The sequence below is a fragment of the Watersipora subatra genome, chromosome 1 (assembly GCF_963576615.1).
Source record: "Watersipora subatra chromosome 1, tzWatSuba1.1, whole genome shotgun sequence".
NCBI classification, from domain to species: Eukaryota; Metazoa; Bryozoa; class Gymnolaemata; order Cheilostomatida; family Watersiporidae; genus Watersipora; species Watersipora subatra.
Genome location: NC_088708.1, coordinates 9,945,946 through 9,961,965, shown reverse-complemented (window position 1 = coordinate 9,961,965; position 16,020 = coordinate 9,945,946). Strand labels below are relative to the sequence as shown.

At 35.7% G+C, this 16,020-nt stretch overlaps 1 protein-coding gene across 2 annotated transcripts in view; it reads right to left on the bottom strand.

Moving 5' to 3' along the window:
• Positions 1–14,906, bottom strand: part of LOC137402796 (dolichol kinase-like) — a 66,237-nt gene extending 51,331 nt beyond the window's left edge. For both annotated transcript variants that reach the window (XM_068089303.1, XM_068089308.1), the window contains exons 1-6: positions 14,687–14,906; positions 14,269–14,436; positions 11,193–11,342; positions 2,926–3,083; positions 2,399–2,455; positions 159–335 (exon numbers count right to left, since the gene is read on the bottom strand). In XM_068089303.1, coding sequence (XP_067945404.1) covers positions 159–335; positions 2,399–2,455; positions 2,926–3,083; positions 11,193–11,342; positions 14,269–14,436; positions 14,687–14,849 — 873 coding nt within the window. In that variant the 5' untranslated portion in view covers positions 14,850–14,906. The remainder of the gene's footprint in view (positions 1–158; positions 336–2,398; positions 2,456–2,925; positions 3,084–11,192; positions 11,343–14,268; positions 14,437–14,686) is intronic.
• Between the last annotated feature and the right edge of the window lie 1,114 nt (positions 14,907–16,020).

Genomic DNA, 16,020 nt, shown 5'->3' with positions numbered 1-16,020 from the left:
AGTTGCAACATTGGTTGCTGTTTCTATATAGTGTATACAGCTGTAAGGCCCTTAGGCTATACATGTATATATACATGTATATACATGTATATACAGTAGACAAGGCCTGAGCTATCCAAAGCTATCCAAGCCAATAATTATACCAGGTTTTTCCCGACCATAGCGCTGCTTGAGAGAATATCAGCCACAATCCTCTGGACATGACCTGTGATGGAAGATATGATTAGAGCTGCGGTGATTCCAAGACATGACACGAGGTAGTATGCGCTCTTACCACATCCTGTTGGGAGCAAAATGTAAACAACAGCTGCAATCGTTAGACTAGTTGTTAGTATCTGCAACAAACAAAGTGGATATTCAACTAGACAATAAGCAAGGGCTTATATAACATTTAGCCACCACTCATCACTAAAATTTGATCGATCTTCCAAAACAAGTTATACTAAAATTGGAAGTTGAAAAATTTGCTAGTTAGTGCAAAGTACTTCACAATATCGACGCCTTAAATCAAATTCATGATGTCTCACTCGACATGGCTTTGAATCTTAACGCAATATTGCAGTAATCATGACATCATTGAATACCTGAGAAATTGTTGAGCCAATTTAAGTTCTTTATTTTTTTTGCAGTCACCTACTGTTTGGTATATTCTAATCCATCTGCCTGACCGACTTTTTCTGAGAGCAATATTTTCTCGGCAGAATTGCATTCCAACAATAATATCAATGTAATTTCTGTCGAAGAATGGTGGTACACTTGTCCCATGACTCTATTTTACTGATCTTCTAATGCCTTATTCAATATTTCAGTGATCAAATGTGTCATGGACGACAGCTAACTGTGTAACACTGAGTTTCATACGTGGTTTTTTTCAAGAATTAATGATATTTGAATGAAAAAGCCATAGAAATGCATTTTCATTCGATTATGACTCATGGGTATGCGTGAAGGTAAATTAGTATGGAAAGGGCCTTATTCAACTATTTTATAATAATCAAACTTTTATTATGTTACGCATGTTTACCGTCTGCTGACATTTAACGTAGCATCTAATGGAAAAGCAATGCGATATTTTAGCCGTTAGAGTCCATTCGTAGATCTGATCTAAATTTGTGCTTTGCTAGTACAAACAACCCAATTTCCCTACAAAATAAGATGTCAAAGTTCCTACTTACATGTACTTTACGTGTACCTAGATGTACATGTATATTGAATATCTAAATCAAGAGTAGAAACACTTAAAACACACATTAATGAATACTTTGAATAAGACATGAATGCAACATACATACAATCATATATATGGTATGTAGACACTGTACTACATGGATGTATACACTGTGCCACATGGTGTGTCGATACTGTACCACATGGTGTGTAGACAAAGTACTACAGGGCATGTATACACTGTACCACATGGTATGTAGATACTATACCACATGGTATGTAGACACTGTACCACATGTCACGTATATACTGCACCACATGATATGTATATTGTACCACATGGTATGTATACACTGTACTACATGATATGTATACTGTACCACATGGTATGTCTATACTCTATCGCATGGTATGTCTATACTCTATCGCATGGTATGTATACACTGTACCACATGGTACGTATACACTGTACTACATGGTATGTATACACTGTTCCACACGGTATGTATACACTGTACCACATGGTATTTATACACTGTACCACATGATATGTATACTGTACCACATGGTATGTCTATACTCTATCGCATGGTATGTCTATACTCTATCGCATGGTATGTATACACTGTACCACATGGTACGTATACACTGTACTACATGGTATGTATACACTGTTCCACACGGTATGTATACACTGTACCACATGGTATTTATACACTGTACCACATGATATGTAGACACTGTACTACATGGTATGTATATACTGCACTACATGATATGTAGACACTGTACCACATGGTGTGTATACACTGTACCACATGGTACGTGTACACTGTATCACATGGTATGTAGACACTGTACCAAATTATATGTAAACATTGCATCAAATGGACATGGTAAATGGATGATAGTCAAATAAAGACACTAGCCAGAAAGGAATTAGCTCCTGTTCCAGAATGATATCAACAGGTCAAGGTCAGCCAGAGAAAATTAAGAATCCTTAATAGCCTTAGGCAACATTACCGAATTGACTGACATTGATTCTAAAGCTGTAGGAATTTGCGCAGTATCAGCAGACATAAACACACAGGAACATGGTGTTGCAATCACTGGATCAACGCTAAGATAAATTCCTAACTTTTTGCAAAATTTCAAATGACTTTTTTGCAAAATAATTTAGAAATATACAGACAAGCGATAGATTGCTAAAACACACATACAAGCTACCTACTGCGGATATGAAGTCATATGGTGGTTCCTCTACTTTGGAAATTGATCCAGTTGACATCTAAAATAATGAAAACAGAGCAATTGCTGAACCTGTCACTGTCAATAATATAATCTATTAGCAATGAAGAGAAATTGAAGCATTGTGCTAAATACTTGGTCCAAGTTCTTCTAATAATAGAAAAGTGAAGAGCCGCAATGGCAAGTTAATTATACCCTAGATTCTTTTCCAAGATTCAGACAATCTACGAAAGTAGATAATGACCTTAATATGCATGGCAAATTTAGCCCAAACAGAGACAATCATTCTTATGGCAAACGGAAGATCAGACTGTGGCCAGATAGCGTTTATACTATGCCCCTGATTACTTACTTTTGCCAGCCTAATAACACTTACAGATATGCTGAAGGTGTGACCTGTTTACGATGGGTGTAGAATCATGGCATTTTGTAACGCCTTAGAAAATGTCTGGAAAAAGCGATGAAAAGAACTCTTTCATTAAAGAGTGTAAGAACACTATTTGCACTTACAAGCCATTGGAGAAGGTAGGAAAAGATCTGAGAGGTGGCCTGGCAAATGATCACTCCTTCCCCAAATGAGAAAGTTTGAGGGAATTTGTGAAACAGGTTGCAAAGGAGCCAGAGGAAAATTGCATATGATGCTGCGGTTGTCAACTGTTCTGCCATACCTGCAAGCATTCGCATAGGTTTTTTGTACCTGATGTCTGAAGATCTTCATCACTGGCCTACATGTCAGTGTGGCTTAGTGTGACTTGATAGGCAAAAAACATTTCTCAATAGAGAGAGGTTCAGCAACAGGACAGGTAAAAGGAATAGTAAAGTTCATGTTTCAGCTTTTTTGGTATGGCATGGTACGAATAGCCCAAAGAAATGGAGACAGACCGTGGAATGACAACTCCGTTGTGAAGTTACTCATTCACTGCATGCTTTTATGCACAATCACTAAATAATTTGATGAAACTCGTAAAATGCAGATGTTATTGTTAAGATAATCACTCTTCTTGGAGAATACGCTTTTAGTCTACAAGTCCTGAAAGACAAACAATCATAGTAAGACCCAAACAGTTTATTCTGTGTTGCTACATGACCCAAACAGTTTATTCTGTGTTGCTACATGACCCAAACAGTTTATTCTGTGTTGCTACATGACCCGAACAGTTTATTCTGTGTTGCTACATGACCCGAACAGTTTATTCTGTGTTGCTACATGACCAAAACAGTTTATTCTGTGTTGCTACATGACCCAAACAGTTTATTCTGTGTTGCTACATGATCCAAACAGTTTATTCTGTGTTGCTACATGACCCAAACAGTTTATTCTGTGTTGCTACAGGACCCAAACTGGTGCTGCTCCATAGAGTGTGCCAAGTGAGAAGAAATATTTATTCAGAGTGCTTTAGGTGTGAGCCGTCAGCTAGATCTCACCCTAGCGGCGCCCCACAAGCGGTTTGCTCCATCTGAGAAAACTGGCTCATGCTGCCTGATCCTCTGTGTGTAAAGCAGCTTTTTACGATCAATTCACTGCTAGAGATCTCCTCTTCCCAATGGGCTATTTCATTCAGTTACAAATGCAATGTTCAAGTTATTGACAATGTCACACACACAACTTTGATGAAAAGTCACTGTTGGAATAAATAATTAAGTAATCAGCACAAACCTACTCATATAACCTTTCAGGTGATATGAGTAGGTTTGTGCTGATTACTTAATCCTCGTACACTTAAGCAGACGACAACAATTCTCCCGCAAAGTTTAATACAAAATGTTAAAGTTTCAATTAGTTTAATGGCCGAATAAAGAGACTTGCGTAACAATAAATAATAAACAAATCACCGACGATCCATTCATTTTAATACAGATTCATGAGCTACTCTTTCTCACTTTGTGCAGATGGGCGGTACACATTTTTCAATAACACAAATGATTCAGCGCCCGGTGATCTCTACAGCTACAAACTTTGAATATAACTGTTTTATAAATTACTCAACATAGATAACCAGACCGTTTTGTGAACTCAAGATTACCTAGAAAGTGAACAGTCGCTTAAACCATGAGTGCCACAAACAACTATTAACGTATTTTTAGGTAAATCAAACACGCTGATTCCGATTTTGTACTCAAAATAAAGATTGATTCACCAACTTTCAAAGTCATGAAAGCTTTTTACAGCGTTTCAATATCCCTCTTGAGAACAAGACAATCGACACAACACAATCGGCGCAACAAGCTTCGTCCATATGTGAGGACGTATGTGACGTAGCCTAGCTTTTTGGGAAAGGAAGTTAGGGATGTTTAGTCCGATTTAGAATGATAAAGATGGGTGTCTCAAAACCCATTATTATCATCTAAATTCAGCCTTCAAAATAATCTCAGTCTTTTATGAAAGGAAGATAAACTATCTAAAATTGCTCGTAGCTTGTTACAGGATTTTTAATAGGCTGAACGCCGAGAAAAATGAGCTCACAAGAGCGCGATTTCATCACAAGCTAGCATTGTTATCGCGCTTTTTTGAGCTCACTTTTAAATACGCAATGTTAAATAGCTATCTACCTTTCAGAAAAGACTGAGATTATTTTGAAGGCTGAATTTAGATAATAGATTAATGGGTTTTAAGACACCCATCTCCATCATTGTAAATCGGACTAAACACCCCCAATTTCCGTTTCTAAAAAACTAGGATACGTCACTTATTTATGGGCAGAGCTTGTTGTGCCGATTGTGTTGTTTTCGAGACCGATATTAAAACGCTGTAAAAAAGCCTTCATTACTCTGAAGGTTAGTGAACCAATCTTTATTTTGATGTACAAAATCGGAATCAGCGTGCTGATTTACCTAGAAAATACAGTAAAAGTTGTACGTGACAGTTATGGTTTAAGACTGTCATCATTAAACAAATATTAATAAGATGGAATGAATAGATATAATAATGACTATATAGGAATGTTGCCCTACCCAACACAGTAAGTGACAAGCGGCTATTTAGTAAAGTTGAGTCAATTGGATATTTTGGCAAACACTAGGCTATGATGGTATCCGCCCACATGCCTCTGAATCTTATCATAGACCATAAGCAATATCTCCTGACAGATATTGCGATTGATAGTGGTTTCTCGCAAGAATGAAAGCAAATCAGACCAACGCGACCTGCCAGCAGATTATTACTCCAGATATCCTAGAACAACTGATGATTCATCCACTTTGACACTGATGCTCATTTATTTTATACTGGTCTGTTTTATCATCAGACTATTTTCATAACAAATGCACTCTGCTGCAAATCACTAAAGGAAGAAATTGATTGCTCAGCTGAATCTACATGCTATTCATAGTAATTAAACTTACATGTAACATGGATTTTTGAATTCTGTCAAAAAACTTGAAAGCAATACAATACTTGTAGGTTTGCCAGTTTGACGCCAAATGTGCATCCTACTCAAATTAGCGGTGTTTAGTTACTATTTAACTCCTAATCATGAATGCATGAGGTAAACTTCTTCTCGCTTGAAGGTGGTTCATGGAAACTCCCAACCAAAAACAGCTATAGCTGGCACTTTGATAATTACCAATGTTATTGAAGGTATGTTATGCGTACTAAATAGTACATATCTGGAAGTGTGTGAAGGAATATGACACATTATGTCTGAATAAACCTGTTATGAGAATATGGCACTCCGTGTCTGAATGTACCACCTGTTACGAAAATATGACACTCTATGTTTGAATGAGCCTGTTACGAGAATATGACACTCTAGGTTTGAATGAACCTGTTACGAGAATATGACACTATGTCTGAATGAACCTGTAACAAGAATATGACACTCTGTCTGAATGAATCTGTTACGAGAATATGACATTCTATGTCTGAATGTACCTGTTACGAAAATATGACACTCTATGTTTGAATGAACCTGTTACGAAAATATGACATTCTATGTCTGAATGAACCTGTTACGAGAATATGACACTCTATGTCTGAATGAACCTGTTACGAGAATATGACACTCTATGTCTGAATGAACCTGTAACAAGAATATGACACTCTATGTCTGAATGAATCTGTTACGAGAATATGACATTCTATGTCTGAATGAACCTGTTACGAGAATATGACTCTCTATGTTTGAATGAACCTGTTACGAGAATATGACACTCTGTCTGAAAGAACCTGTTACGAGAATATGACACTCCATGTTTGAATGAACCTGTTACGAGAATATGACACTCTATGTCTGAATAAACCTGTAACAAGAATATGACACTCTATGTCTGAATGAACCTGTTACGAGAATATGATACTCTATGTTTGAATGAACCTGTTATGGGAATATGACACTCTACGTTTGAATGAACCTGTTACGAGAATATGACAGTCTATGTCTGAATGAACTTGTTACGAAAATATGACACTCTATGTTTGAATGAACCTGTTACGAGAACATGACACTCTATGTTTGAATGAACCTGTTACGAGAATATGACACTCTATGTCTGAATGAACCTGTTACGAGAATATGACACTCTATGTTTAAATGAACCTGTTATGAGAATATGACACTCTATGTCTGAATGAACCTGTTACGAGAATTTGACACTCTAGGTTTGAATGAACCTTTTATGAGAATATGACACTCTATGTCTGAATGTACCTGTTACGAGAATCTGACACTCTATGCCTGAATGAACCTTTTACGAGTATATGACACTCTATGTTTGAATAAACCTTTTATGAGAATATGACACTCTATGTCTGAATGTACCTGTTACGAGAATCCGACACTCTATGTCTGAATGAACCTGTTAAGGCAATATGACACTCTATGTCTGAAAGAATCTGTTACGAGAATACGACACTCTATGTCTGAATGAACCTGTTACGAGAATATGACACTCTATGTCTGAATGAACCTGTTACGAGAATATGACACTCTATGTCTGAATGAACCTGTTACGAGAATATGACACTCTATGCCTGAATGTACCTGTTACGAGAATATGATACTCTATGTTTGAATGAACCTGTTATGGGAATATGACACTCTATGTTTGAATGAACCTGTTACGAGAATATGACAGTCTATGTCTGAATGAACTTGTTACGAAAATATGACACTCTATGTCTGAATGTACCTGTTACGAGAATATGACACTCTATGTTTGAATGAACCTGTTACGAGAATATGACACTCTATGTCTGAATGAACCTTTTATGAGAATATGACACTCTATGTCTGAATGTACCTGTTACGAGAATCTGACACTCTATGTCTGAATGAACCTGCTACGAGAATATGACACTCTATGTCTGAATGAACCTTTTACGACAATATGACACTCTATGCCTGAATGAACCTGTTAAGGCAATATGACACTCTATGTCTGAAAGAATCTGTTACGAGAATACGACACACGATGTCTGAATGAACCTGTTACGAGAATACGACACTCTGTCTGAATGAACCTGTTACGAAAATACGACACTCTATGTCTGAATGAACCTGTTTGTTCTCATTGACAGAGCAAAAGCCGATACATCTGCGATTAGATGACAATGCTGAATAAATAGAGTTATACTGTTAAAAAAGATTGGTTGACAACTCCAGCTATCTATATTTGATATTTACTTGTAGCCTTCTCTTAATGCGTATTTACCCTAACACTAGTATCTTCGTTTATGCTCCAGCTTCCTCGATAGAAATATGAGTGAATCAGTGACGATGCTTCGAAAAAAATATCCTAGCTTGATCTCAGTTTTGGCCAAAATGAGTTCAAGAAGTGTGTTCAAAAATCACATTGTTTGAATTCTGAAACATGTTTTCTCATGACAAATAATATGAATAATTTTAATCTTTTTCAAAACCAGAAAAGGACTTGGTTAAGCTTTTCACACTATTCCATACCATAAGCGGTATATGAAGAGCAGGTAGTATAAGGAGTACACTATTACATACCATCAACTGTATATGAAGAGCAGGTAGTATAAGGCGTACACTATTACATACCATAAACTGTATATGAAGAGCAGGTAGTATATGAAGTACACTATTACATACCATAAACTGTATATGAAGAGCAGGTAGTATATGAAGTACAATATTACATACCATAAACTGTATATGAAAAGCGGGTAGTACATGAAGTACACTATTACATACCAAAAACTGTATATGAAGACCAGGTAGCACATGAAGTACACTATTACATACCAAAAACTATATATGAAGACCAGGTAGTACCTGAAGTACGCTATTACATACCATAAACTGTATATGAAGAGCAGGTAGTATATCAAGTACACTATTACATACCATAAACTGTATATGAAGAGCAGGTAGTATATCAAGTACACTGAATTTCTAATGAATACTAAAAATTTTGAAGGTTGACTTGCAACAAAATTCACATTACAGTTATTTGGTATCAAAAAGATTCATCATGTCTTACTCTGCTGTGTTGTAGGTGCAAAATATGTGAAAATGTGATGACAAGCTTTTAAAAGCTGAAAAACGAATGGTTAATCGCAGCCATCACAAAAACGCTGTAAATTGGAATCCCTCTCCAAAACGACTCAAATGGGACGTTATGAGCACGATGGCTTCTGTTTATACTTTCCTCAATCGTCGAAATATTTTCACAAATATGCTTTACACATTCAATAAAACCATGTTTATTGTCCTTACGCGTCTATTTCATCATCATTGTTATGCTGTCACATTGAGCACTGATATCTCAAAACCTATCGTGTAAATTCGTTTAATTTTTTAACCTCAGCTCGAAGGAGTGCATATCATCGTATGATAAACATGAAGAGCCTGTTGGTCATCTGTGATAGTCGAAAAATGCTGCAGAAATTGTTCGCCCCATTTGGCAGAAAGCATGGGTCATATGATCAGATTAGGACTAGATGATTAGACCAAGCTGAAACAAAACTTTAAAGTAGCGAGCATCTATATTTGATACGGGCTTTCGAGTAAAACCCGTAGTGTTGTTGTAAACTAGTGCTACGAGACGTTTTATATTGAACCTTTTATTGGCCTTTAATTTCATGTGATAACACCACATGTCACAACAACAACCACAATGTTTGAGCACGTCATCGAAATAAAGAGATTCCAAACTACGGCATTTTCGCGATGGCTGCGATTAACTGTTCGTTTTTGAGCTTTTAAGAGCTTGTAATCACATTTCCACATATTTTGCACCTACAACACAGCAGCGTAAGACATGGTGAACCTTTTTGATACCAAATAACTGTAATGTCAATTTTGTTGCAAGTCAACGTTTAAAATTCCTGTATTGTTTATTCTGTGCGGAAGCCAAAATACAGCAGACATTTTGCAAATGACAATGAACCTGCCTGCATACAATGATTGAATACCGAAGATTGTGAAAAAGTGTCACTTAGGTTTCCGCCCTATCTAAAGGAGGAGTTTTGGGGTCAAGTTTGGCATTCGTGTTCCGAACTTTCGTTCAGCATCTGAAGAGAAAGTCTCAAGTTCTATATTCAAATTCCAACTTGTTCGAGAGCTGAGACCATTCGAAAACAAGGGATTGACTGTGTTTGTAAGATTCAGCAATATAGTCAGTGCCTTCACCCCTAAACCATTTATGGTGATCGACATGATGAACAGTTGTGTTGACTTTACTGACAAGAGTGACTAACTACACACTCGACATCAATAAGCTATACCTACCTAGCATACAAATAAGGGGTTTAATATTAATATGAACAAGAAAAAGAATTCATACATATGATAATAATAGAGCAAAAAAGAATTGTATAATGAATGTTGTCAATAATATCAAATGAATTACTCCCATCCCTATCTCAACGATCATATTTCATCTCTCGACAATTGAGTCTGAGGAATTTAAGGCTAACTAGACTTGAGTCTCTCTCCACAAGTCATCCCTAGTCTACAGATTACTCCTGTTATTAGCGGCAAAATAAAAATTTGGATCTTTCTGAGGGCTTGTAACAAACAGCAGAGCGAGTTATTGCAAGCAATTCAGCAACCAATACTTGGGAGAGGTCGTGGCTAACCTAGCTATCGAGCCTACATGGCATGCGGCCTATTCACACATTCAGTGATAAGCAATAGCGATGTGCAAATGTTTATCTATTATATTAAGCCATTCTCATTTTAAATAATTTTTATGTCACTACAATGGGGGTAGATTCACATGTGATTAGAGCTTTTTAAGCAACTTGTTTCCTCCTCGTGTACAATGGAGAGTAAAAAACAAGCAATGCCAAGAGATTATATGGAATACGACGAACTGTACTCAAACCATTTTGGGTAAAAATTATCAGTATTAAATTTGGTCTAACACTTAAGATAATATATAAAAACAAAATCACCCAACATACGAAAACAAAAATGATTTTCTTATAAACATTGCTGACCAGCGCGAAAGAAGGGCTATTACCATAGTACTTCTTCAATCCAGATACCTGGTATGCTCATGTACACTGAGACAATGTTATAATACATCTGAAAGACTTAGGTTGAAGACTAAGACCTAATCTTGGACAAAAACCTACAGAACCATAGAAAGACAACTCCAAAAGGCAAATTTATCCTCTCAAATATTGACATTGTGCAATGTATCCAACCTGAGTTATATGCACAGCCTAATCTCAGGCTATTCTGCTATTTACTGGCTTGCTTTAACTGCCACTCAAACAACGAAATAGACCAAGGCTTATACCACAGTAATTGAGACAAGCGAAGGCCGTTGGTACAGCCTGTCACATTCAGTTTTCATCATATATTTACCCAACTGTGTAGCAGAGCCAATCCGTAAGGTGCCGAGGAGGAAAAGCAATAATGGGAGAACCGAGGGTGGCCAAGACATCTTCGACCACAGAGCCATAACTAAGATGGCAAAAATCTGTATCTGGTCCATGACTACCAGGCCGTACAAGGCTACAAGAGATGAAACAGCAATCTAACACACTTCCTACTTCTTTGTCAGTTGTTTGTAAACAAGTATTACACAATGATGCATGTAAAGGCTAATGAAGTTCACATTAGACCTGCATAATATTTGTATACAGTTTTTGTGTCATTTCATGTTACCGGTAATGAAGAAACCTGATAATGTAGCTTTTTTTAAATTATTCAAGTGCTAGTTGTTATTGGTTAAACCTGCATGCATTAACTCACTTGCCAGAATTAATGTAAATAATGCAATATTATACAATACCGTATACAGTCAAACCTTGTCTTATGATTCCTCAACATATGATCGTCTTACAATCACCTCACCATATGATCGTCTTACAATCACCTCACCATATGATCGTCTTACAACCACCTCACCATATGATCGTCTTGCGATCACCTCACCATATGAATTTTCAGACACATGAGGAAAACTGAGCAAGTATTTGTTTCGACGTTTGAAGAAATTTTCAACACACTATGTTGAGGTTCCTCAAAACATGGCAGTATTGTTAATTAATATGCATCTACTTAGCTTTCCTTCACATAATTTGGGTCAACAGCATTTGAATAATTTAAAACGCAGCCTCATACCTCCCTTTTAGTTTCAACATTATAGATTGCAAGAAGTTGAATGCAACTTGATAGTGGTGGTGAAAAATGTATAGAGGCAATATTTTTTTTAGAAAAAAGCAAAGAATAATTAAAATGCTTGAGCAAATATCTTTGGATCAATTCCTTAAAAGAACACCTAAAACATCAAATAGTTATTGTGAAGAAGAAAGCATAAGATATGAAGAAAGTCTGAAACTAGTGAAAGTGGAAAGGCTTTACGTGTAAAATGAAAATACAAAATTATAAATAAATTATAGTAATTCCCAGTTTATGTAGGCTATGTTAGCTCCACACCTCTATTGGTGCCTCTACCTACGTACCGACCTTGTTCTGAATCACTAAGACTACATCTCAATTCATGCATCTTTAATGTGGAGATAAAGTGACCATAGAAACCTATTTATTTATGTAGTATTACTATATGTATTTAGTTTCATACATGTAATTTAGGTTTTTACAGTACGCTTTACACATAGTTTTATGAAATGCATTTGTTTTAACGCTATACGTAATTACCTAAAGTATTTATTGTTAAACTTTGAGCGGTGCAATGGATTAACCTAAATACAACATATTTCTATAAGATTGCATTAGTACAATATGTAATATAATACAATAGAGTAATATAGTACAACATTACGCAATAGCATAACACACAATGTTATGTTACTGCGTAGTATGTTACATTGTATGGTGCTGCATAACACGCAATGTTATGCAGCACCATACAATGCCATGCAATAAGACAATACTACACAACATAATGTAATTTTATACAATGCTATACCATACAACACTATATACAATACCATACAATATCATATGATACCATACGATACTATGTAATTTGCTTTCATTGAGATGGGCCAGTGGAACAAAGTTGAGATCAAATCAAATACCATTGATCATGGGAAACAGGTGCTTCCATACCTTGATGTATAAATTCACAGTAAACTCAGAAAAAGATATAATATAAAAGATAGTTTCCTAACATCACATTTACTTTGACAAATGTAGAAAGAGCAGAACAGCAACTGTCACCAGACCACATATTGTAGTGACTAGTGCATTCTGTTCAACCAATAAACATTGGAGAAAACATAGCTTGATAGTGATCAAAGCTTTGCTATAAACACTACATAATACAGTTTCCTACTCTAAACAATTCTTAACCAATAGTACTCAGTTCTATGCTGGAGAACAAATGAAAATGATTTATAACAATCGCTGCTTTTTCAACGTGTTAATTTTAGTTATTTCTTGGTTCTTATAGTAAAAATTGGTGAGTACAGCACAGCGCACCCTCAGGTTACGATTTTGATCAGTTTCAGGGTTGGCATCGTATGGTGAAAAAATTGTATGTAGGGGTATAGAAACCATAGTAATTATATAATGCAAACATCCCTGGGTAAAAATCGTCAAAATTTTATATAAGTGTTAGACATATTAAAAATTGGTAACAAAATAGTATGTTAACCTTAGTAACTATAGTTACCTATGTCAACTTTATTGTATTTAGTGGTTACGATCTGCAATAAAATGTAACATTATAATGTGCAGTATGTAATGTAGGGAGTTTTTACCTTCAAAACAGACAAACGGATAACATAAACTTTGAATTCACTTCAAATAAGCTTAGCTTACTAAACACACAAACTTAAAGCTAAATTTAATAATGTATTTTTAACTATTTTACTGAATTTCAACTTTTTATTACTGAAATTTTATCACCTATCAGTTTCTGTCTTCGCTTTCACTATAACTTTTAGCGAACCTGTTTAAAACCTTTTTCAAATTAATTCGACAAGAAAGTCCAAACGATACTGTTTTCGTTATGAAATAGTTGTGTGAGCAAGTTAAGCGGAGTTGTCTGACCTTTTGTATAATGACACCGCAACTCCAACTTTGCTAATGGGTTTAAAAGGAAAAATATTACTGCTTTACACACGAGAATTGCTAAACTGAGAGAACACGGCCATCGTGTCTCTTTGTGAAAATATTTTTGGCAAACATCATTCCAGTATCTTTATTATTTTGACGTACATAATGGGCATCCCGACTGCCAAATTTGAACTCGGGCGAAAACTTTGTTGAATTCGTATGGTGAAATAAATTTGTATGCGAGCTGAAGAAATCATCATGTTCCTTCCACCTTGTAAGGTGAAAAAATTGTATATCAGGGTAATCGTACCCTGACGGTGCACTGTATTTGTAACTTTAACTAAGCCTATTCAGCGAGTAGTTGGCATGTTTTCTCAGTTAGTACTAGCAAAGCTTAATAAAAAAAACTTACTACTCCAAGACGAACAAGAAACTGGTGTGTGAACAAGTTGTTCAAGATTTGCCATAGGGATTAGCCATGCATAGATGCTTCCTCCAACTTGTTGTCGAGTATGTCGCATTTTATTTTCACAGCATCTTGATAGAATTGCAAGGCAGAGTGTGCACACAAATAGATACCCTATAAAAACAGGTTTGTGAAACTATAATCCGGCGACATGCATAAACTAGAATCCACTATCATTAGTTACCATGTTACAGCAAATTTAGTGACAGACACAAGAAAAAAGGAAAATTATCAATTACTTTTAGGTTTACCTACAAGAGAGGAACCGGTGTGAAAAGTGAGTCACGTAGCCTATCAAATAAATAACTTGAGCATTTTATGAATATAACAACAATAAATTTTGATGAAAGTATTATGAGCCTACCGACCATGAGGAGCAGTTGATCAAAATATTGAGCATCAACCAGGAGATTTGAGCACTTGAAGACCAGAGCGCCAACAAGCACTGCCATTTCTAGGTATTCTGTGACCTTCATGATTTCTTTATCAGCAACAAATTGTGTGTACCAAAGAGCAGTCGAGTTCATGGCTTAGAAAACCAGCATAAAAATTTCATTGTCATATGACTCATTTTGCGATAGGTGCAAATCTATAAAAGAAATACTATACTGTTAAATTTTTTTCCAGAAAATAAATCTTATACTAGAAACACACTGCTCGAATGGATGATGTAATACAGAAACTCAGAACAAAGCTGATCAACAAAATGAAAAGCAAATTTTACGACAGCACAACCAATGAAGCCTCTTATGATCTACATTTAGATTCTAGATGAAGTTTAGCTGCGGATACTAAATCGAAATTGACCAAATTTGTGATGTTATAGCTTTGCATTTGGACAAAATCAAATGTTTCACTTTAAATTCAAGCATGTTTCCAATATAACAATAAGTTGTAAGGGTTACCCATTTCCTTATGGGAAAGAGAATTTAGGAATGGGTAAAAGTTTGTTAATTGTAATGGGACCATTTAGCAATGTTATGGCAGCTGATGAGTGAGTAAAACTAATAACAAATGGAGTACATTGGCAATTGAATGCAATACATACTGGCCATACTACGGTAAGTATATGAGACAACAATGCTTCTGCTAAGTTACTTACAACATAAAAACTTCTTGTTATTGTCACAAATTATAGGTGGTTTTGCTTGAAATTTTACCATTATGCTTGAGACACGAAAAATCGGTTTGCCAAAAAATAGTACACTGACATATGATCAGCAAAAATAGTACACTGACATATGATCAGCAAAAATAGTACACTGACATATGATCAGCAAAAATAGTACACTGACATATGATCAGCAAAAATAGTACACTGACATATGATCAGCAAAAATAGTACACTGACATATGATCAGCAAAAATAGTACACTGACACATGATCAGCAAAAATATTATCAAATGCATCCCGATTACTCGAACTAGTCTATCTTTACATTTCCTTTAGACCTTATCTTTTCATTTTAGTCATGACTTTTTATGATATATACATGAATTTATTTATATTTTATATAATGGAATAAATGTCGAAGTAATAAACTTGTAATAGTCAGCAGCTCTTGCTATGTAAGAATACAAATTATTTGACTATTTTTGCATACTACATGTAGTAGTGTGCCTACCATCGACCAGTCTGCTAATTGTCTTGATAGTCGATACCGTGTGATCAAAATGCTTTTGGAACCCTTTTTGTTG